The 25,482-nt window shown below is 39.3% G+C and overlaps 1 protein-coding gene across 1 annotated transcript; it reads left to right on the forward strand.

Annotated features, from left to right (window-relative positions):
* The first annotated feature begins 342 nt into the window (after positions 1-342).
* LOC117400991 (protein HEG) lies at positions 343-25,482 on the forward strand. The gene is made up of 13 exons (XM_034001377.3): positions 343-925; positions 12,921-14,255; positions 16,096-16,206; positions 17,196-17,318; positions 17,796-17,884; positions 19,186-19,244; positions 19,345-19,499; positions 19,917-20,051; positions 20,641-20,683; positions 20,973-21,010; positions 21,748-21,835; positions 22,623-22,800; positions 23,344-25,482. Exons 1-13 carry the CDS (start codon positions 601-603, stop codon positions 23,488-23,490), a joined length of 2,826 nt encoding a protein of 941 aa, XP_033857268.2. The 5' UTR covers positions 343-600; the 3' UTR covers positions 23,491-25,482.

Here is a 25,482-nt window from a genome sequence, read left to right on the forward strand (position 1 = left end):
ATAATATCAAAGTGCCACTTGAAAGTTAAAACAAAAACAAACAAAAAAAAACAGTGTATTTCGGTCTACCACTTATTACAATACAATGGTGGTGTTGTTTTTAAATGCGCTGTAAATGTATTGTGAATTAAATAAAACATTTTATCACTTCCAAAATATAAACTGAGAGAAACTGTTTTCATTGTTTTTACTTTGTATCTATATTCTCTTTGCAAGGGGGGTACAGCTCATGAAAAATTATTTTAGATAGATAGATCGACACACACACACCCCCCCACACACACACACACAATAGCTCTAGCCCCAGACAGTAAGACACCCTGACCAGTTTGTAGAAAAAGGGTGGTTGCTGCTGCGATCGCCAGTGTCTGTAGGAGGAGTTTGGGTGATCGGATGTAAGTGCTTCTGTGTTTGTCACTTGCAGCACTAAGCCTCCTCTGAAAATGAAGTGCCGTTATTCCTTACAATGGGACGCAAGGAATAGCAACCGGGGTCTCTAATGAAGAACGGTAAAGATGGACAGCTTTCCATACACGACCTGAACAAACTGCGATATTATTTATTTGGGTTTAAGTCTCGGCTAGCCGTGTCCACAGCATCATGGCACCGTGCACTTTGATATACCGAGCGGGTCTTTTTCTAGTGATGGTGCTCGGTCTTTTTAAACCTCTCCGTGCCGAAGCACACACTATCAGCACCGATGTAGACACGATTGCATCTAGTACTGATCTCTCTGATTTTAATCCAAATGTTACGGACGGTTTGAGCGGTAGCACGGATTTGCCATCGGAACCTGGCATTAGTTCCATAACCGCCTCACCTAGCGCCTCCGAAGCAGGCTGGGGCGACTCCACAGCAACCGGCGGGACTGACTCCATCTCCGGCTTTTCAAAGGATAAGGAGCCGCTAGAAGAAGCCAGTACCGGTAAGGCAACTGTGAATCACGTCTTCTGTTTTATTTGGCATAAACAACATAGCTAAGCCCTTTTAAATAAAAAGTAACTGTAATCTGGACGATTAAGAAGCGATTTTCTATGTAGCAAGTTTAGACCTAGTATAACTTTTTTTTTTGTCGGTACAAACCAAAGTTGCATGATTTCATTTCCTTTTTCGATCGAAAACGAATTTCTGTAGAGTTGTCTACAATACATAGGCTACGTTACAGGAATATCTCCACACACTTAAAATGAATGTAATTGAAGCCTCTATTTTGTTTTGCCAGCGGCTAAATCCATAATATATTTTCATTGCCGGTTATTGTTGCGCTGGTTTAAAAAGACTGCGCACATTATATTCTACTGCAGGTAAAAACTGACATATTGTGAAAGTGAAGGTGGCAATATTTACTGCTGGAACAATACAAGTTAGATTGATTGTGTGCTGTCCCGTGCACATATTAATGTGCGCCTGGTTTAATTTATATAGCGTGTTTGCCATGATTTGTCATCAAATTAATCTCTCACAATGTCATTGCGATTTTGTGGTCCTGAAATGTACTGCCGTTAGATTTGACGACCGCCGACACTGAATGATGGAGCTTCTTGCTTTCCTGTATGTCGATGTAAGCCAATGCAAAACGACAAACCAGCACAGGTACATAATACTGTGTTGTAGCCCTGCATGCAATTTGCATAGTAACATAAAAAACCACCCTGCTTTATATTTTTATACAGGCAATTCTGTGATCTGTCAAATCTGATAAAGCTATACCTGCTTGAATCATAGTATCACTTTTCTTAGATTTTTTTGTTTTCTTGTTTTTAGTTCAAGTAGCTTTCTTTCATAAATACAATTGCTGTGTTTTTTTTTCTTCTTCAAAACCTGACCATAACTATTTTTTAATGTTTATACTACACAGTAGTTGTATATGTATAGTAAGACAGTTTTATTTAATTGGTCATTACCTGGGAGCAGCATAATATAGCAGACCACATTTATTTCAAAAGTATTGAATATCGTTAGGAGAGGATATACAGATATACATGTACCTGTTAGGCATAAGTGTCATTGCCATGTTAATGAATCAAGTTTCCTTTCGTATTTTTGTCAATGCTCAGTACCTGTAAACAATACCTGTACACTAGCTGGTGCCAGGGCTGCTGAAACTAGAGGTGCTGAAACTAGGGGTGCTGAAACTAGAGGTGCTGAAACTAGGGGTGCTGGGGGGGGGGGGAAGTGCTGTGCACCTGCTTCCATCATATACAGGGGTTACAGTTTTGTTCAATGGCTTTCAGCACCCCCACTATAAAAATGTTTCCCGCACCACTGGTGCTGGTGCTGACAACTATGCTGATGTAGCCTGCATTACATAGTAAAAATAACATTGCCAACTAGAGCTGGACTAGAGAGTTGCTCCTGAATTGAGGGCATATACCACACACACTTCACAGTATATAACAATTGAATTAAACACTAATGTGCTTCACTCCCATAAGAACCACGCAGAATGTTTGAAACACAATCAAGAGATAAGGAAAGTATCTACATTTTCCCTGGCATTTACGTAGAATTACATGTACCCTCCACGGATATTTTTTATATGAGCTTCTCTCTGAAAATTCTGTGAAACTACATAAAACTCCATCTATATCTGAATTGTACAAAGTCACTATAGTGGGTTTAACGAATTATATCAATAATAGCAATTATGATGAGATTTGCCCAAAATATCAATTACAGTATATCACAGCTGTTTTGTTTTTTTTCTGCCATCTATAGGTTTAAAAAATATTTCCTCTCTGGGAGGTACATACAGGGACTTCATGCACTATATGCAGCTCTGGGCAAAAGTTTTGCATCACCCTATATATAGAATTAACTAGTTTTTCTTCATAAAGTCGAATGAAACCTGCTGAGTAATGTTACATCAACATATTGAAGTACGTCACGCTTTGTAGTTTTCCATATACTTAATGAAAAACTGACAAATTAAAACATGTGACATTTTGAAATTGCGCATGAAATACTGTACCACTATTATGGCTTTCGGTAGACTTTTGCGATATCATTTTGTAGTTTCTTTGATTACATTATGTAAATAAATTATGTTCTCGAACATAATAGTTAAAAAAAAATCTATTATAACTATTGAATATAGTTTAAAAAGAAAAAAAAGATGTCTTAATCCTATAATTCTAGGTGATGCAACACTTTTGGCCATAGCTGTAGTTTGGGGCTGTTGTTGTGTAATACAGTAACCTAAACGAGACACATCAAGAATCATCTGTAGTAATACCCTATGGGTACTTTCAAGGATGTAACAGATAACTCTATTGGGTAGAAATAACTATATATATATATATATATATATATATATATATATATATATATATATATATATATATATATATAATGTGTGTGTGTGTGTGTACACCCAGTCCCAGGCACAGTGGAAGTAGTTGTATTGTATTGTACTGTACTGTCCAGCGAAGCTGTACTTTGAGGGTTTGTACAGTAATGTCATCTCCACTGTGGGTTGATCTGTATATTTTTAAACTGTCAATGAGGTCACATTGCAAATGAGCTGTAACAGAAGAGGAAGAAAGAAGAATTGTTCCACCCAAGTGGAAATGAATGGTCCTTGCTGGGTGGAAGTGAACTGTCCGTGCTGGATGGAAATGAATTGTCCTTGCTGGGTGAAAATGAATTGTCCTTGCTGGGTGAAAATGAATTGTGCTTGCTGGGTGAAAATGAATTGTCCTTGCTGGGTGGAAGTGAACTGTCCTTGCTGGATGGAAATGAATTGTCCTTGCTGAGTGAAAATGAATTGTCCTTGCTGGGTGAAAATGAATTGTCCTTGCTGGGTGGAAATCTTCACACACTGTAAAAACAAAATATTTCTTTACTCCAGTATATCATTGGGCTTAAACCCAGGAGAAACGTTGCAATAACTGTCTGGTCAGGTTACTGCTGTCATTAAATCTAAGCAGGCTGTAATGAAATGCAATACGCAGTTTGGAAGAGCTGAGAGAGTAAGAAAGAGATGTGTTTATGTTGCTGCCCACTGTAGTACAGGGTCCCTGACTCTAATACAAAGCAGTACGAGCCCCAGTGGTGAGTGCTACTGATGCTGTTTAACTGGGGTGTTAAAAAGGGAGATAAAAGGGAGGTGCAGGAGATGCTGTGAAAAATGATCTAGTACTTTGTTTTATTCAAACCCATTTTGTTCTCGCATGCCGTATGAAAATCCTAAGTGGCTATACTAATCCTTTTTTTTACTTTTTTAATTTCAGATACATGTTTTTTAGGCCATGGGTCCTATTTTCATAAAAAAAATCTTATTAATCATACATTATGTTGGTATTTTTTTTTTTTTTTTTTTAGTCACTCGCAGATGATAATGAGCGTTGTTTAAAAGCAAAAATGATTGTGAACAGGAATTACTGAATTGTTTTGCTAAGAAACAGCATATTGTGTTTTAGTCCGCTAAATTATTTCTGCAGTAAAGAAGTTTTCATAACTGCAGTTGGTATTTTGCTATATTTTTTAAATCAATGCTGATCATGTTATTTATTGCACATGCTGTGTTACACTGATTCACGTTTTACAGCCTATAGGAAGTGGTTTTTACAGCCTATAGGAAGTTGCCAGTGCTTGTACTGTAAAATTGAACTGCATCTTCTAGCAACATGTCACTGGTTTATGGCGATTCTGGTCAATTCGCTGTGAGTTTAGTTCAAGGCAAGCAGGTTCCTTCAAAGTTGGCACAGAGAAGTTACAAATAGCCCACCAATCACCAGTGAATGCAGATGTTCATGCTCCTGCTTGCATGTCTATCTGCATGCAGACACCAATGTTTGTCTTTTACAGTGGGTACTGGAGAATGATTCCCCTTTTCCACTGGCACGTCCAAGCTGTGAGGGTCACAGACCCTCAAGGTACAGGTGGCTTTCCCCTGGCTGTGTTGAGCTGAGCGAGAACCAAACCATGAAACTGGCCTCACAACACATCTGAGTCCAGGGGTGGGGTTCATTCGTTGCGTCAGTCAGTACACTCATGTCTTGCTGGTTGGATCCAAATACTGCTCTCTCCGAGAAGCATTCTTCTCCTCTTTGCATAATCAGCCTGTCGTTGCATTTCAGCTGTATTCAGTAATATCTAAAGAAAGAAAACACAACCATAACCGATCGCCATCCTCAACTCAAATGCAGCACCTCTTAATACCGCATCATCTACATGCGTCAACGTCCGCTGCACCTCTGGCTCTGCAGTGGAAACACGACCAGGCTCCTCCTGAGACACTCTGGGCTGGCTCAGTGCGACTCGCTTGTACAGTGGAAAAGTCAGACAGAAAGAACTGTGAACTGAAAGCTCTTTAGAGACTGAAGTTTGTGTGCCTGCCAATGATTTTCTGGAGCTGTAGAATATATCATTTATATCTCAGAGAGGCAAGGTTGGGGAACTGCATACAAAAAGAGTGACTCATATTCAAGTATTTGTTTATTTATTAGGTATTGAAATTCAGTTTTAAAACTCGGAGATGGATAATACCTAACCTACAGATCTGGAAATCCAGTAGAGTATTTAAATACTATATTCTCTGACTAGCTCAAGGCTTTAGTGGACATTTGTTCTTGTTCATTATGCATTCCTTTTGAGTTACAGTATTATGTTTGTCACTGCAGTTTTTTTTATTGCTGTTTCCTAGACCTTCATGGGAGGAAATGAAGAAATAACCCTGGCATACAGTACTGTATATACCATTCTGCCTCTTAAACAGTAGCTTTTGGGCTATATCCAAGTTAATTTAAACATCTTAGAAACATTTGTGTAACAGATTGGTACAGCGAGAAGGTAACCTAAATTACATTTCTACTGGAGACATGACAGGCACGCATTTAAAAAATCCAAGGGGGAAATGAAATACTCAAAGTTTCTTGTTTCAGTACAATGCAAAATAAAAAGCCAGATATGACCACCAGTCCAGTCTCCCTTGATCAGGCCATCTTCAAAATCTAATCTGAAAATCAGATGTTTTTTGCGGCTTGAAGCAATCATTGTATCGAGAAAAACCACTGGTGAACAGTGAGACGTTGGTGGATGTGCTACCATTGTCTTTAAATCATTTATTTTCTTAACCTTGATTTATCCAGACAGTCAGGCCCATTGACATCATAATCTATTTTTATTAAAAATGAGCAAAAATCTTATGAATACTGTGTACAATTTGTTATATTATACAATTATAAACAGAGAATTGATGCAGTACAAAAGTTTGAATCCTATCAATAGCTCCATCCCACAGTGAAGTTTGCTTCAATGAGTCATGTCACATGTGTTCTTCCAGCAGCAAGTACAAATTATATATGACCTCACAAAAACCTAGCCTGACAGGGTCGACCCAAAGCAGATTAAACCCCAAATGGTGTCAGATCTGTTTTTTTTCCAAAAAGAGTTGAAACAAAGGCTAAAAATCCAACTAAAGTAACATTCAGAAAAGGATTAATAAAAATGACATCCATTATAAAGCTGCTGTAGAGAGCTGCAACAAAAGAATAGCCGTGCATTTGAACAAAGGGATGAGCGGGTGAAGCTCAGTCCGGGTGCGTTTGGTTTTGAAGGGCGGGAGATCTTTGTCATTTTAGTTTACTGTATGTGAGTGAGTGGACTGGGCTTGGCTGTTCAACCCTCTCTTCCATGTTGGTCTGCATTCATTAAAAGCCTTGTCTACAGGTGTATGAAAGATCCACCCAAGATGAACTGCAGATACTCCATTTAAGACACTAAAGAAACAATGTTGATAGCTTTACATTACTGGTCCAACAAGTATATGACACTGAAAGTATCTCATTTGTTATTGTAGGGTTTCCTTTTTTTTAGCAGGGTGGTGCTGCTTGTATTAAGTGGGATTTGTCCAGCAAATAGCCCTGTCTGTAGTCCCCATTTTCCCCATTTGTATTTTGTGTAAAATAACATTACATCCCTAGGCTTGGCTTCAAACGCAGTGTTTTTAATTGCAGTAAATAACCGTCTCGGTACATTATCCAGTCAAGGTCCTTCTCAATCCTGCTGCTGTTGGCTGAGGCACTTTACTTGTTTCATAGACCGAACAGAGAGCATCAGTTTGGTAGGAGTGCAGTGCTTCCGGGGCTAGGAGTCCCAGAAAATAATCTACATATGAGAAACAAGTGCTGATTCTATACAGGGTTATGAAAACTGGCTCCATCTTAAGGGATCCTGTTGGGTAACATTTTCTCAAAAATATCTCAGGGGGATTAGAGGGTAAAACTTGTGCTAAATATTTTGAGCAAACAGAACATTGGAAAAAAAAACAACATTTAGAGCGATTCCAAGAATTTTACTGAATGAAGATATTATCTTGGTAGCTGTTTCTTGTTTGCTAATCTGAAAGCAGGCATCGAGAGGTTTAAATGATTTCTCTCCACTTTATCATTCCTCAGGTTTATATACAGGCGGCATCTTGTTTGTAGTCTGAATGCTAAGCATTACAAAAGGAGGTGCATTCATGTAAACAGGCTATTTGGAGTCTGTCTCCAAAGTGTTTTGTTTTCATTAGGGTGTTGTGAGCAAGTACTTGTCTTTATTCTCAAGTGCCACTGGATCATCGCAATTAAAGCAGGACATTGGACACAGCACTTAAAATAAGTTGAATATGTTCCCAACCTTCCTAAGCCAATAGGAACGGAGAACCGTTTAAAGAGAGATAGAGGAACGGCTGTTTTCCACCATGTGACATTTATGTGTGTCCACGAATCCATTATCAAATACCTTTGAATAAGCATTTTGTTTTGCAACCCAATAAAAGTTTGAGAGCGACTTCTCGTCACAATGTCTGTCACTGAAGTGAGTGTTTCTTCTGGTTCTAGATGCTATTTCATTGTCTGCTGTTCAAAGATATGTTTTCCCTTCATCACGCGTGGCTCTGTTCGGATGTTCAGTGCTACAGTACATAATTACAGTAACTTCTAACCCTGGCTGATAAAAATTTCAATTGAATGCGGGATAGAGAACTGAATTCCCTTTCCTATCATTTCTCGCAGTTGTTTACAGTTATTCCGAGAGTACTAATCCCATAGATCCTCCGGTGTGTCTTTTCTTTAGTCATTGATGCTGTAATTCAGTAAGACATCACTGTGCAGAAGAAGCAACGCAAAGGGGACATAAAACAAGCTACATCACGAGCAGAAATCCATTCTGTCAGGCTCTAACCTATATAAACCGCGTAAAGCCTTGAGGTGAGTTTACAACATGAGACTTGTGTTTTGTTGTTTTACCAGACTGATTATGTAATAGTCTACTGTATATCGGACATATGGCTTTAGTATTGGATCCATAGGAAAAACAGCGTAACTGAGCTGAGATTTGAAGAACACCACGGGGTCCATTCAGTTGATCTAAACTGTCATGCATCTCAATACTATCGCTGTTTAAATCATTAAGATGGGGACTTTGATAAAACCAGTGTCTCAAACAGTATATGTGAGGTTCTTAATTGTATTGTTGTTTTTTTAAAAGTTTGTAATATCTTAACATTTAAAAAGTGGAGGTCTTCCTGATATTGCACAGGGATTCATGCTGTACAATTACAGCGCACAGGATATTGCATGTTCTTGGATCATGCAGCCCTAAAACTCAACTGTTTTCAGTACTTTTAAGTTTTCAGTACTCTTTTCGTTCCTACATTTTGACATTAATAGAGGTGTGACAGCTGGCAGCTCAAAACTGAATTGCAGGATTGTATTTAAACTACATTAGCTGTGTAGCAAAAACCTTACATTCGATTCATAGCTATAGCACGATAACAAAGGGAAATGCTCTTGTGACTGAGTCCTCATGGATTCTGTCCAATGAGATGAGCTGCCTCACGGTGGTGCTGGTTTTGTGGTGTGGACCTCTGTCCACTATTAATTAAGCCCACTGCTGTTCATTTAACCTCAGACAAAAGAGCTGTTGGATAGAAATGACTTTTTGTCACCCTGAGAAGATTTAGACTTTAATGCACAAGGCCCAAGCCTTGTGTTCCAGTATTACCACAGTTGGCATAAAGCCCTCTTTTACCAGCACAGACACTAGCATACATTTAACTGGCATGAACAGAGAGCTAGCAGCAACCACTACGCTAAAAATAAAAGCAATTACTGCATCAATTGAAATACCATTGAGAAGCTGGTGTATAGCTTTTATAAAACTAAATGTAAAAAAGAAAACCCTAACTGTATCATGCAGGGGTCGAACAAAAAATTGAAAGCACACACATTTGTGTATGTGGGCTGCCATTTACAAGAATTATGGGCTTTTTTTATGCTAATTAAATCCCTGACATGTATTCTGTAATAAAGCTGCTCTGCTTGAAACACTGAGATTGTGTGTTGCAGTGCGCTGCTCTGCTTGGAACACTGAGATTGTGTGAGTGTTCTGTGTGTTGCAGTGCGCTGCTCTGCTTGGAACACTGAGATTGTGTGAGTGTTCTGTGTGTTGCAGTGCGCTGCTCTGCTTGGAACACTGAGATTGTGTGGGTGTTCTGTGTGTTGCAGTGCGCTGCTCTGCTTGGAACACTGAGATTGTGTGAGTGTTCTGTCTGTTGCAGTGCGCTGCTCTGCTTGGAACACTGAGATTGTGTGAGTGTTCTGTGTGTTGCAGTGCGCTGCTCTGCTTGGAACACTGAGATTGTGTGGGTGTTCTGTGTGTTGCAGTGCGCTGCTCTGCTTGGAACACTGAGATTGTGTGGGTGTTCTGTGTGTTGCAGTGCGCTGCTCTGCTTGGAACACTGAGATTGTGTGAGTGTTCTGTCTGTTGCAGTGCGCTGCTCTGCTTGGAACACTGAGATTGTGTGGGTGTTCTGTGTGTTGCAGTGCGCTGCTCTGCTTGGAACACTGAGATTGTGTGAGTGTTCTGTGTGTTGCAGTCCGCTGCTCTGCTTGGAACTCTGAGATTGTGTGAGTGTTCTGTGTGTTGCAGTGCGCTGCTCTGCTTGGAACACTGAGATTGTGTGAGTGTTCTGTGTGTTGCAGTGCGCTGCTCTGCTTGGAACACTGAGATTGTGTGAGTGTTCTGTGTGTTGCAGTCCGCTGCTCTGCTTGGAACACTGAGATTGTGTGAGTGTTTTGTGTGTTGCAGTCCGCTGCTCTCCTTGGAACACTGAGATTGTGTGAGTGTTCTGTGTGTTGCAGTGCGCTGCTCTGCTTGGAACACTGAGATTGTGTGGGTGTTCTGTGTGTTGCAGTGTGCTGCTCTGCGTGGAACACTGAGATTGTGTGAGTGTTCTGTGTGTTGCAGTGCGCTGCTCTGCTTGGAACACTGAGATTGTGTGGGTGTTCTGTGTGTTGCAGTGCTCTGCTCTGCTTGTGAACTCTTCCCTGCCCTGCACACTCATGTTTTACAGCCAGGATTTTTTTTTTCAAGCTCCTGCCTCTATTGTTTCACAGACCCCTACAGCCTAGCTGTGGTGGAGCCCTGCCAGCCAGCTTCCCCTCTGTGCAGTCTGCTAGGCTCCAATACATTGGCTGCAGATCTGAGCAACACTTAATTGAATAACCTTACTGTGTATCAGATTGCCCCTGTTTACATAATGCAGTGCAGGTCAGGTTTAACACTAGAACTACGAACATTAGCAGGTGATTATTTGTCTTCTTTGTATAAACCATTCAAGCCACTGCCGGCCCCCAGGAGAATTTTCAGTTGTCTTTTACAGTCCCTGCTAGAATCTTATATGTGCAGCTTATACCTTGCAAGGTCGGAGCATGTCACTAAACAGCGTTTAAGTGGCATGCACAATTGAACTGGTGAACCAAACTGTTCAATTACAGTTAGCATACTGTGTGTTCCATGTTTCAACACAGAGGTCCAGGAAAGATAACTCAGAACAGCAAACTGGTCTCGGGTATAAACCATTTACAGTTTAATAGTATGATCATTTTCTCAGTTGAGACACTAACTATTCAAATCGTTACCTTTTAGGGTTATTTTTCTGTCTGGTTAGTTAGTTAGTGTTGACAAGATGAATTCATGTATGTAGTGCAATAGAGGTTTATTAGTTGTCTTTCTGCCATGGTAAATATGCCTAGTTATTTTGCTTTTCCTGTGTGGTATATTATTACTATATATTATGCTGAATCTACATGTTTTACCCGAGTGTGTCCATCAAAAGAGCTGCAGAAATAACGTCCACAATACTTGTAGATATACCTTTCTGTTGTATATGCTGTTTCCATTGGATTTAAATCCCAGATTTGAGAAGGATACCAGTACCTGTTTGAAGTTCATAGTTTGGCCGCACTGAAGATATTGAAGCAAAATCTTTTTTTGCCGAACTCTTTGCTGAGATTGACCATTTATTTCCCTTTAAAAGTTTACTATTGCAACAGCACAACAAAGTGTAATAAAGCACAGTGAAAACGTGGTAAAGCATAGGTAAGCATTGTAATGAAAAGTGCAGTATGATAAAGCATATTAATACAAATGGCAAATCAGGGTAAACTATGGTAAATGCATAGTAAGTGATAACCATGGTAAAACTACAAAAAAACGTTTCTTTTATACATTTTACATGATGTTTATTTTTCTTTTGTAAGCTTTACATGTCAAGATTATACATGTTTCCTGTCAATGTCCTAGTAGTGCCCTTTTAGTCATAAATAAATCAACAGAAACAAACAGAAAATTATAAACATTGGTTTGAAAAACAATCTCCTTAATACACTGTATTAATAAATAGTAATGATAACAGCCTCTTCTGAATGAATCCCATTTTGTTTTTAATGGCAGCAGTACCTGCATGTAATCTCGGTTTGTGCTGTCAGGGTTAATTAGTTATTGTGAAGGTTTAGCACTCACTCTTGTAGGGTCTGCTTCAGGAAGGAAATTTGAAATCCCACTGCACCCAGTAACCTCCATTTTTAGGGCCCAAGCTTTTGTTAATTTAGCCAGGCTTGGCTGCCAATTGTTCTCCACCCATAATCATTACATCCGCAGCAGCTTCTCAAAACATTCCACAGCACAGAATGTACTTGGTATTAAATAACTGATAAGGGACCAGGCAGAACCAAGTGCCCTCTAGTGGAGCTCTGGAGGTTCTGCAGGCTGATTGAAGGAGACAGAACTTCTTTTTAATGTAGATCTTAAAAGTTGGTAAGCTGGCAAAGTAAGGGCAATTTTGAATACATTTGTTCACTTGTATTATTATTAAGTCTGTGTTTTACTCAGTTACATTGTAATAAACACTCTGAATAAACCTATGACACTTAAATACACCTTTTCCAGAACAGTGGTCTACTTCAGTTTTATTTAGAATGAATGTACAGAAAACATTAAGGAAATTTTAAATTTAACCATATAATACTATTAAGAAACTGCTTACTTGCAGGTAGGAGTTTTTAATGAATACAATTTGTGTAGTTTTTTTCCCCTAGATTTATCTTATAAATCTTTTAAGGTTACAGTAAACTAAGTAGGATTACCTCCTCACCAGTGCATCATGTGACAAAAGGGGGGTATCTGTTGGATTCCACTCGTATATAAGTCCTGGGACCCTCCTTAGTCAGGCTAACTGGTTTAGGGATAACTTAAGGAGCCACAGAGCCAAGGTACACGAGAAAATCCAAATCGAACCTGAGGCGAGAACAGATCCTCTTGAATTGTGTGTGTTATTTTGGCCACTCATTTTCCATCGTGGGCAAGCTTTACTGAAATAAGTAACGGCGTGCACGGGGTCAGCTTGCCCACAGTGGAAGACGCGAGCAGCTGCAGCACTTCTTGTGCTCTGGACATCTTCACATTTGCTCAGGTTGAGGCTGGAACTTTCTAGAGGAAAGCCTGTGGGGGTGGGGAAGAACGTCAAGGAGTTCAGAATATAGATTGCTCTGTATAAGAACTGCAAGACAAAAAGAATAGCAATAACCAAACTAGTGTAACACCCAATACCATTGTACAATATTTTAAACATTTGTCTTCTCTCTCCCCAGCCACCGGACAAAGTGGGCAGTCCAGCACCTTCGCTGATCTAGAAAGCTGGGAGTCCCCCTCTCAGACTGACAGCACTTACATTTCTACAACCTTCACAAGAGCCGGGGAGAGGACTTTGTTATCCGTAAGCATGAATAGCACATCTCCCTATACTGGGGTCTCTGACTCCTCACAGCCTGCACAGGCTGATACCACAGAAGTCGAGCCCAGTGAAAGTGGGGAAGGCAGCTCCCCTAAACAATCCGAGTTTGTGGTAACTTCCATAGGACCCGCGTCTAGAAATACTTCTGAAGGGCTGATTGAGTCCACCACCGAGCTCTCACAGAACGAAACATCAAGTGGTAGCTTTCTAAATGTAACACAGTCATCCACTGACACCACGTCAGTCAGCACGCCCAATACCACTTTACCTTTCACTTCTTCAAGCAGTAAAAACACCACCACCAGCAACACTTCTAAACAGACGGATGCTGCTGGTACGTCGCAGTCTTCCTCCACCGAAACCACATCTTCCTCATCGTCTTCATCCACCTCAGAGTCGCTGCCGCCATCATCTTCTGGTGACAGTGTTACAAACGGCACGCAGTTTTCGAGCGACTCCTCAGCGGCTCCTGTCACAGACACAGCCGTTGTCACTGAATCTTCGTTTACCGGGACGGAGGATTGCACAGAGAAGCCCCTGTCGCACACTGTAGAAAACAGCACCAGCTTGGCTGTGACCGCTGTCCCGGACGTGCAGACAGACACTGAGAGTCCGCTTGACAACTCTTCCACCGATCTCAGCTCCTCCGGTCGCACATCCACTAACAGCTCTTCCGAGGAGCCTTTTCCTACCGAAACCGACAGCACGGCTGAAACGACGGACATCCTCGCTACAACCCTGGGGGGAATCACACACAGGACAACAATCTCCGATGACACCACACAGCTGACTAGCACCGCTTCACCCATGACAACCCATCCCTATCTGCCCAGCACAACGGAGGAGTCTGAAACCGACGGAACTACTCCTTTCACAACGCAAACGACTTTTGAGCCTCAGACGACCGGCGGCACTTCAGAACATCTTACAAGGACTGACGGTGCAAGCACTGATAGCTCCACAAGCCCTAGTGCTTTCTACACTGATGGGACAACTCTAGTGTTTGAAACGAGCACTGCCACCCCAGGAAAAACCTCAGAAAACAACGAGCCCATCACCATTACTTATAGGACAACTGCGCCTAGCATGACTACTGAAACGCTACCAACAACCACACAACTGACTGAAAAGGCAACGACAGTGGTCCAAGTTACCAGTACCAAAGTGTTAGTGACTACCACAGTTACACCAGGTAAATGTTATGGGCTTATGTTTTTGACATATTAACAGAACAGACCCACCTATCACCAGTACTGGCACCTTCAGTGATCACGTGACTCGCATAGACAACTGTGAAATGTGCCTTAGAACATTAGGCTTTTTGCAATGCTGATGCACAAAAAAAGGGTGTCTGTACCGTACGTGAGATATGAGGTTTACTGTAGCCTCACAGGGATACTGTACCTGCTGAAACCTAGGAAGTAGCAGTACTGGTCACTTTTTAACCAGCCTTCAAAATCTTTAACCTGTGCTGCTGACCACCATCTTATGTGGCTGTTACAAGAGACATCCAGAATAATATCATCTTTCACTTGAGAGCTACTGGTATTTAATGACAACGTCTTAGATAAATATAAAATCAATTTTGTAAGGTAAAGAAAAAACAGATATTAGTATTACAAAACTAGTAAGAAATAATAATAATATTAGTCTCTGGAGCCGTCCATAGGGTTCTAAATGCCTGTGTCCTTTTCTCTGGTACCAATACTGTGTGATCATTTACAAGGACAGAGACCTTAAAGACATGTCTGCCAAAAAGAGTAATTAAGAGCAGCTACAGGAAACGATTATGAATATTTGGATAATTGACAAAATATCAAACACTGAGTAGTATGCATTTATTTATCCAAGGCAGTATGTACGTTTTCTCGGTTTGAACATCCTTTACTATTCCTACTGTAAGTTAATCAATTTAGTGTATTGTAAAAAAAAAAAAAAAAAAAAAAACAATACTCATGAATAATCATATTATTCCAATAATAATGTGGCTGATGGGATCTGCTTTGTGAGGTGTTGGTGCATCCTACAAGCTTTTAATCATGGATCCCTAATCTGTGTTTTGTGAATTCTTACGGAGCAGCCACTGTGTGAGAGGCCTGCATCAGGATGTCGATGAAAACCGACACAGAGCTAAAGTGCTCACTCCCAATAACAAAGAACTTCCTTCTCTGTCCCACAGGGCTAACACCCTTCCACTGTACTTTCGTCCAAAGTTCACAATTAAATTGACAGCAGACTTTACAGCAGCAGCTTAATTGCCACAATAAAAAATAAAAATAAAAAAAACTTCCCTTATAAAGACTGCGTTGAAAACAGTTTCTTATCAAAATGTACCAGGTAATTATCTGTTAGATAATTAAGCAATAGATAAGTAAGCAATAGCTAAACCAGACACAGAGGGCAGGTCAGTCATTACATGAGAGGCGTATTACATACAGGCACAACATGGCTTTATTATCGCAGTCCTGACACTGCTGTGTATTGTGATCGACCATTGATGGTTAAACATAGTTAGTTTTTATTGCAGCAAACTCTGAAATTGTCTTTCTTGTTCCTGTTAGTGCTCCCCTGAGACCAAAGCATTTAAAACGTTCGAACACAGCAGCCCCTAAAAGATATCTGTTGGACTGAATATTACCTAAAAATGTAAAAAAAAAATTAAAAAAATACAAAATACAAAAAAAAAGGAATTTACTCTGTTGCACAACTATAAGTCATTTCTAGGTCTTGCAGTAAAGAGTGGGCCAAAAGTTGCTTTCATATACTGTGTGTGTATATGTTGGAAATGGCAAAGCCAGGAACTTCATGTTGTGTCAAGGTGGCTTTCTGTTCATTCTCGTTTTATATTAGGGCAAATCAACAGCCCTGCTAAGGAAAGAGAAGTTTTACTTTCCAGCTACAGTAGTGACTAACTGAAATAGATCTCATCTATGTAGTATTGACTACTGGTAAATCTTCTAGATATTCTGATCATTCTACCAAGGAAGATGGAGGATAAACATTGAATCATTTTGTTTTTTCCTTTTTAACAGTGAGTATATGCAAACAACACCCTTGCACCAACAATGGAATGTGTGTCATTGAGAATGGAGGCCGTCGCTGTAGTTGTCCACCGGCCTGGCAAGGGGATGACTGCAGTGAAGGTACTGTGTGAATCACTGACCCTTGTGTGAGCAGCTTCATGCCTTGTTTATTTCAATGTAAAACATGCATGTTTTATATTAACCCATAGTGTTTGATAACAGCCAGAAACTTTTAACTACCTGCTTACTATTTAAAGTGGAGTGTTTTATAATATCTCTTTGATGCAGTGATTTCTTCACTTGGCTCTCAACAGCTGTCTCTGAGCTCGCTCGAGGCCTTGTGTCTGTCATTCCTAATTCCTGAGAAACCTTGTGATACTGTGACTCTGTTGGTCCCTCCTGTTGTATGATCTAGTGCAGAAGTGTTTTTAAGCTGGTGTTGACTTGTCTCTTAGGATCTGAACATCATAATAACCCAAACTAATTTACACAACAGCCTTACCAGTGTTACTACTGTAGGATTTTCACCACCAGTGAACCGAAATCATTGAAATACCACACAGGTTTGTTCAGATTAGACTGTTAATAATTACAAAGATTTTCAACATCAGTTTATGTAGCCAAACGCTGAGGGAAGAGGTGACACACACTCCTGTGCTGTGTCTGTCAATGTTAGCTCTGAGGATGGAAACTGAAAAGGATCTTGTATAGGTCAGTGTCAGGTTAATACAGAAAGATTTTGTTTTTATTGTGTCTAATAATTAGTGTTGGAAGTTACTTTTTAAAAGTAATCCCTTACATTTACAATTTACCTGAACAAAATTGTAACTAGTTTCAGTAAACTGTTACTTTGGGGGGAAAAAATGTAACTAGGTTAGCAGTAGTCCTTCACTAAAAGTAACCAAGTTATTTTTTGCACATCAAATTGTAATGCGTAGTCACATTTCATTGCCTGTCTGAACCATTACAGTTACAAGTTACTGAACGATGTAATCCGATTACAGTTACAAGTTACTGAAAGATGTAATCTGATTACATAATGTGTTACATGTAATCTGCTACTCCCCAGCACTGCTAATAATGAACCTCCTACTGTTTGTGTTGTTCAGATGTGGACGAGTGTTTGTCTAGTCTGTGCCCAGCGGACTCCACCTGTGTCAATACCCACGGTTCTTTTACCTGCGAGTGTCCGCTAGGCTACACCCTGGAGGAAGGAAGGAGATGTGCACTTGGTGAGATACGAATACACAAAGCAGCACCACAAGGATATTACACTTTGCCACAATGTCTTTCAATCTGCATTGATTCCTTTTGTTAAAAGTCGTTCACAGCAATTCATCCTTATCGCCTTCCCTAAAATGTATAAACCTGATATTGTGCATATTGTATCTCTTTCCACTGTGTTTTTGGTGTGCTTAGTGATGTAAATAAGGTAGTCAATAAATCACCTCTTGGGGGAAACGCCAGAGGATGTAATATGGAGTTAAGAGATACAGGGAATTCCCTGACACCCTATCACAGGGTGAAGCAGAAATCAGTGTACAGATGAGATGAACTCATTTATTAATTGATAAACACAAGAGTTACAGATACTATTCAGACATGTCCAGGTACTTTTCAATCACTCTGTCTTATATACTGTATAGTGACAGTGTGGGACTGTGTTGTTGTTGTTGTTTTCATTAATGTACTTTATTTGGTTTTCCCAGCCAGGACATTCCTAGGCACTTTCCTTCCAAACAACACAAATATCCGGATTACAGAAACTCAGGAAATCCAAAGAGAATTACTACACATGGTAAGGTCACAGTAGGGTTAGGCATAGTGGTAGACACGGCAGATGTGTTGCTGGTAAAAGAATATAACCCTTATCAAAGTTCACTTCCGTGTAGCAGGATAACAGCATGTGAATCATAATGAAAACATGGGAAAGCACAGGCACATATGGTCACAGATGGTAAAACACAGTTTACCATGTAAATGCATAATATACTGTAGGGATGGGGGAGACCACATGAAATTAAAAATAAATGCACATTTACCAAGGAAAAGCAATGAGAAGGGAACCCCTTATAAAAGTTGCACTTTTCCCATGCCTTTGCCATAGTCATACTATGCATTAACCATTGTTTACCCTGGTTTGCCCTGTTTTTTAATATGCTTTACCAGACCTCTCTGTGCTTTATAATGCTTACCTATGCTTTACCAGACCTCTCTGTGCTTTATAATGCTTACCTATGCTTTACCATACCTCTCTGTGCCTTACAATGCTTATCTATGCTTTACCATACCTCTCTGTGCTTTACAATGCTTCCCTATGCTTTACCAGACCTCTCTGTGCTTTACAATGCTTCCCTATGCTTTACCATACCTCTCTGTGCTTTACAATGCTTCCCTATGCTTTACCAGACCTCTCTGCGCTTTACAATGCTTACCTATGCTTTACCATACCTCTCTGTGCTTTACAATGCTTACCTATGCTTTACCAGACCTCTCTGCGCTTTACAATGCTTACCTATGCTTTACCATACCTCTCTGTGCTTTACAATGCTTCCCTATGCTTTACCAGACCTCTCTGTGCTTTACAATGCTTCCCTATGCTTTACCATACCTCTCTGTGCTTTACAATGCTTCCCTATGCTTTACCAGACCTCTCTGCGCTTTACAATGCTTCCCTATGCTTTACCAGACCTCTCTGCGCTTTACAATGCTTCCCTATGCTTTACCATACCTCTCTGTGCTTTACAATGCTTCCCTATGCTTTACCATACCTCTCTGTGCTTTACAATGCTTCCCTATGCTTTACCATACCTCTCTGTGCTTTACAATGCTTCCCTATGCTTTACCAGACCTCGCTGTGCTTTACAATGCTTACCTATGCTTTACCGTGCATCTTTCATTGTGCTTTATTACACTTTGCTATGCTTTTACTGTGGAGAAACCTTTATAAGGGCCAGAGAAACAGAAGTTGTGAAACATGATCATAACTTGTAGAACTTGTAGAAGACTGTTTTGGGAATCGGGTTCCATGGTCTGAAAGCATGGACTCTAATGAAGCATGGTAGCTAATGAATTTCACTTTTTATAAATGTCTTTCAGCTCAACACATCTCTCTCCCACTTTAGAGGCTATTATAGATCCACATTTACTATTGCCAGGTGAATACATGTTTTGAAACTTAATCATCTTTCTCTTTTATAATTATTTACTGAAACACAAGTAATTGCAATCAATTCATCATTTATTTATTTTTTACAGGGAGGCTGATTGGCTGAACATTTCTGCTGTGAACTTGTTTTCCATCGCCTCTAATGTGACCTCACAGGAAGTGCTTGCCAGTGTGCAGCAGTACATGAGAAAGTGGAGCCCTACGAATGAGCACAGCGACTTTCTACACAGCCTGGCCTACACAGGTAAAGCCACCTCTGTTTTAAAATGACTGGAAAATTTAAACAAATACAAATCTCAAGAGAATGGATTAGACACCAAAATTGTCAATGAAGCAATAACCCAAAGTAGATATACTGGGTGGGGAAAGACGTGCATGGGGTAGGGGGCTGGACACTCCTCCCTTCAATGCAGGAAACTCTTGAATAGTACATGTGCTATTGGGTGGTCGGTTTTAATTGTACACAGCACCTTACTGGTAAATGTGTAAGATACCATGAACTCAATGGCCATTTCATATTACCTACAGCATCCATTGGATAGAATGTTATGGATATAATCCAAATATTCTGAATAAAATGCTGCATCATGCATCTGTGTATGCTGATGTCATTTTCCGTGCAATGAAGTTTAATGCATATCATCTGTTTGTTCCCCTCCAGCTGTAAGTCTGTGCAGCCTCAAGGTCCCTCGGTGCGACTTGGATACGTCTCAGTGTTCTGATGCCTATGGGATTGCATTCTGTCAGTGCAAGCCGGGCTACTTCAAATACAACGACAACGATCACTCCTGCAGAGGTGAGACTTTCCAGTGCAGGTCCACATGGAGGCTGCACCCTGGAGCAGAGCCCTCACTGGAGCCCGGTTATATAGCTGCTCTGCTGACACACACATTGTGCTCTGTATTAAATACAGTTCTTTCTTAGTTATTTTGCTTTCTTACTATCTGATACATGAAATATTAAGGGCAGCGAATGAGGGCAGGGTCCTTGCATAGTAAACTGTAATAGATTCAAAAGTAACCATGAATAAACCAGATTAGTGAATTATCCAATCCTGAAATAAAGGAGCACTGTATTTTTTGTTGTATCGCACGATGTGGTTTGGATAATCCGTTTTTAGATCATTTAATGACAGCTGCAGCTCTGTGTGTGGAGCGGCAGTCTATCTCTGGGGGTACAGTATCTGCAAAGCAGCCTGAGCTGTCAAAGATGCCAACGAAAGTGTCTAATAATTCAGCACTGTGCAATTGATAAATGCGTTTTCAGCTTTCAGTGCTCTCAAATTTACCATTTCTATTCCTTTTCTCCAGAGTTTATGGTAAAAGATCTTGCACAGCATTTATTTATTTTTTGGTAAAATTATTATTTTCTTTTTTTTTTCCTAGCATGTGATGATGGTCATAAACTAGAAAACGGTACCTGTGTAAGGTAAGGAGAATGAAGAAAGTCCTTAATACAGAATAAGATTCTTGTACACAAAGCTCTCATACACTGAGGTTGCCATGTTACATTCTTATCAACGTTTCTGGATGAACATTATTGTTGTGTTCATTAGTAACTAGAAGTAGACTTGATTTTATGCCGTATTTGTTTCTACTTCCTTTCTACATTCCTTTTCCAAAAAGACAAAAAAATGGTTCTTTATAAAGCAGTATAACTTTTTTAATATCTCTGAAAATGAAGTATTTATTTAAAATCTCCACACTTTATTTTACAGCTGTCCGTTTGGTTTCGGTGGATTTAACTGTGGAAACCGTAAGTAATCCATTGAAAAAAATATCTTTTTGCCATATACCATTATAGAGATTCTAAACCCAGTTGTCCTGCGATAACATCTGTGTACAGATTGGGAAAAACAAAGGGTCCATTGACAGAAGCCTTTTAGCAGACTTTTATCAAGAATGACTCATTTGGTTTATGCCAGAGGGAATCCAAAAATAACTGACTTTTGTATTAAAAATTAGGATCTTAAAGCATTAAAGACCAGAGGACACACTGAATGTACTTGGAGATAACCGCTTCCCTCAGTAGTCACTTGAATTTAACTTATCAATAAAAAAAAAATTAAAAAAACACATTTACCCAACACACATGCACACTATTGAACTAAATAATTTAAACACAACATGACACTACATGACAATTTACAGATTTGAATTCTACACTGAATAATATACATGTAGAGATCTGATATGGTGAGGATAAAGAACATCTGGAAAGAAGAAAAGTGAAAACACATGTTTTTTTTTTTACCATGCTATCTGAAGAAGGTGGAAGCTGAATTGTTGTAGCTAATTATTAAAATAGTGAGTTTGCATTTTATCAATTACTTTTTTCTTCATTATTTATATATATATATAATATATATATGTCAATGAGTCAATTAAGAATACTGCATCACCTTTTTGATGCGAGTTGAGTGAATGTGTAAGCAACCTGTGTGATGAAAATGTGCCTTTATTTACCAGACACATCTGTCTTCATATTTTTAGCTTACAAATTGATCACTGTGGTATTGGCAGCTGCTGGTGGAAGTCTGCTGTTAATTCTGGGAATATCTCTCATAGTTATATGCTGCAGGTAAGTACATACCTTTGATTTTATAATAAGTAATAAAACTGTAAATTGCACCTGTAGCATACACATCATTTTTATATTGCATTTCAAGGGCAAAGTTCATAGAAGATATGAGAATTCTAGAGCTCTGTGTTTACACAATTTTTCCAAACGCTCCATAAGATGCATCACAGAAAGACCTTGATAAAAATCTCTTGTCAAACTCCTGTCTAAAGATTTTACTCATGTTCTATATAGTACTATCTATTTAGAGAATCTGTGAGGCTGCTGTACTGTAAAATGCATAGTTGGGTGATTTTTGGCATCAGTTTAGTCAGACCAACATAAAGAAGAATTCAGATGTATAGTGCCATGAATTTCAACACACATGGAACCGTAAACAAGAAGAATGTGGATTTCATTTCTCACGTCACAGTACTACTGTTAATGATCAGGTGTCACGAGCCAGACTCTCTGACAGGTAGCTCAAATGATAAGTAAATATCTTGCGGGAGCAATGTCCAGTTCCAATTGTACTTGCAACAACTTTTATTACAATAACCTCCATAAGCAAACAGACTAGAATGCTAATGGTTATCAAGACAAAAACCGAAACAAAGCTTAAATGAATGTATATTTTAAGTATTTATCACCAGGTCGTACATATACAGACACGTGACCTCTTGGGATCAAGCAGAAATACGGACCACTCTGCTTTAATATAATTTAAAAATATCTTTACAACAATAATTATCAGTATATATCCATGTAACCTTAATTTGAACCAGGTTTTTTATTTACCGCTTCACAGGAAGGACAAAAATGATATCAGTAAACTAATCTTCAAGAGCGGAGAGTTTCAAATGTCCCCGTACGCCGAACATCCCAAGAGCAACAGGATTTCAGTGGAGTGGGGCAGAGAAACCATAGAAATGCAGGAGAACGGCAGCACCAAAAACCTCTTACAGATGACAGATATATATTACTCTGTATGTATCCTTCTGTTCAGTACCACCTTCCTCCTCTGGGAACATGCTTACCCCCCCCCCCTCCAGCATTGCTTTAAGAAATGACATCTTATTTATCATCTTTTTTTTTTTTTTAACATGATATGCTAGTGCTGGTTCGGTATACTCTAACAAGTCCATAATCTACCTCCAATTCTGTGAAAGTGCAAGTCAGATACCGAAAGGAGTACTGTATATCATAGGCATTGTGAATGGACAGTACAACACAGATAAATAATACCGTTTACTTAACAAGTGAACGGGTTTGAGATGACATAGACCTTAATTGCTGCTTAATTTCAAAGTCAATGAAAAAAATTATATTCTGACAATAATTTGGTGTGTCATTAAATTAAATAATACTTCACTAGTTTGATATATCGTATGGAACACCAAGAAATTCCAAAAACAAAACACAACAACAATGAACGTGTTTGAGAATCTTGGTGATTTTATGAGATGAAGTAAGGAGATTACCTCAAACAAATTGTAAAGTTTATTTCTGTCCCCCCTTCTTCAATGTAGCCTGGCCCCAGGACCCACGAAGTGGACAGAAACGGCCTCTTGCCTTACACTGGTTTACCTGGCTCTCGACATTCTGCCATCATCTACCCGGGACAATACAACCCTTCTTTCACCGGCGATGAAGCGCGGAGGAGAGACTACTTTTAACAATGACAACAATTAGAGATGTATTTCTGCCAGGGTCTCTTTAGAAAAGAGAAACGAAAATAAGCCCAGTTTGTGGATTTTCCTTTGAGAATTGGATTTATCTGAGTCAGAATGAAGCCTAACTGGAGTGGTGGTTTCAGTGTTTGAATCTGCACTGTGAGAGAACGCTGCTGAATGCTGCCGTGAAGGACGGTGCATCTGAAGGAAGAACACGGCACCACCCTTTTGATGCGAGTTGAGTGAAGAATGTGGAAAGAATTGCTGGATTGCAAAGGTTTTAAAGAGTAAGTAGCGGGGTTGCGAAAAATATAGCTTTCTACATCCCCACGCTACAACTTTTAAATAAGGTACCTGGAATTTTTATTTTCATTGTTAACATCCTGACAACTTTTTATACTTCTAGCTTTCAACTCTCTTTTTAAAGCTGTTTTTAAAATGGCCGCTCCAGTGCACTGGGGTTTGAGATTTCTCCTCTAAATCACTGCAGGAAGTGTGATAACAAAAAAACAACAACCCAACATAACAAGTGCTCTGGCTTTTCTGTGCTGTAGCACATCATGGATCGTTATTGCTGTTACCTGTTTGACAATGTGGGCAATAACCCTTATACTATCAGTGCACTAGAGCGGACATTTTGAAAAGAGCTTTGAAACAGAGCTTAAAAGTTCTAAGTGTAAAAAGTTGTCAGGATGTTAACAATGAAAAGACAAATGACGCTATATATTTCAGAACCCCGCTACTTTTTAAGGAAGGTTCTTGAGTCTTTATTTTATCACAAGGCTTCAAAAGGAATAAGAGGCTCCTGATTATTATTATTATTTATTTCTTAGCAGACGCCCTTATCCAGGGCGACTTACAAGATATCACATTATTTTTACATACAATTTCCCATTTATACAGTTGGGTTTTTACTGGAGCAATCTAAGTAAAGTACCTTGCTCAAGGGTACAACAGCAGTGTCCCCTACCAAGTATTGAACCCACGACCCTCCGCTTAAGAGTCCAGAGCCCTAACCACTACTCCACACTGCTGCCCTGATTAGCCCTGAGTTAGCCCTCTGACGCAGGCACGTTACTCGCTTTGTGCAACACGTTTCCTTTCAATTACTACAGTACACAGAGACTCAACTTTCACCCTGCAACACTTTGAAACACTTTGTTTTGTTTAATATGATTTCTTTGTAAATTATAACTTTTATTTTATGATACTCAAAATGCCTTCGCTAATAATAAATGTTTATTTTTTCTGGGTTTTTTTATACATGTTTTAATGTAATTTATATGAATTGTTTTCTGTGACCAGATTTCTTCAAGGGTTATTTAACCCCTGTTGAATTTCATCTCATTGTAAATACTTCCCTCTTGTTGATCCTTAGGTTCCAAGAATCTTAATCTCTGCCTGCTTTTCAAAAGTGGACCTCTTCAGAACAGCTAATAAATCAGTCATTTACAAATACTTTTTTCAGGACACACTAATATTTATTTACAGCCATATTCCCTCAAAGACTATTCACATGTGTTACAGTAAAATGAAATATGACAGTGTTCTGGACCCAAAAGTAAACGGTAGCACGATAGTGATCTGGACACGTCTATGTTTTGTGTTTGTTTACCATATAACTGGACAATTGTTGTAGAATGATTATATGTTATTTCTATGATGTTCCATTTAAAATCGTATTCATGGCTGGCCAGTATTTGAAAAGGTGTTCACCTTGTGGACTAGGGACTAGTCATTGAAAGATGTTGCCATATAAAGTCATTGCCCCATGGGCATCCCATATGTGTTTAAGTTGGGTTTTTTTTGTCTTCAAATATCCAATAAAAAGAAAAAAATATATATTATTTGAGATGTATATTTCCAGATGTTAAGTATTCTCAATTTATTTTCTGGAAAAAAAAAAAGAATCTTGTTTGTAAATGATCTAATAATTGATTCTGGCGTTGTAGTCAGCCTATAAAAACAAAAAATAAAGAAATAATGGTAACTATT

This window comes from Acipenser ruthenus, chromosome 10, assembly GCF_902713425.1.
Source record: "Acipenser ruthenus chromosome 10, fAciRut3.2 maternal haplotype, whole genome shotgun sequence".
NCBI classification, from domain to species: Eukaryota; Metazoa; Chordata; class Actinopteri; order Acipenseriformes; family Acipenseridae; genus Acipenser; species Acipenser ruthenus.

Coding starts and splice junctions, on each gene's coding strand:
- LOC117400991 (XM_034001377.3), top strand. CDS start 601: ATGGCACCGTGCACTTTGATATACCGAGCGGGTCTTTTTCTAGTGATG. Junction 926..12,920: donor GCTAGAAGAAGCCAGTACCG/GTAAGGCAACTG, acceptor CTCTCTCCCCAG/CCACCGGACAAAGTGGGCAG. Junction 19,245..19,344: donor TCCACATTTACTATTGCCAG/GTGAATACATGT, acceptor TATTTTTTACAG/GGAGGCTGATTGGCTGAACA.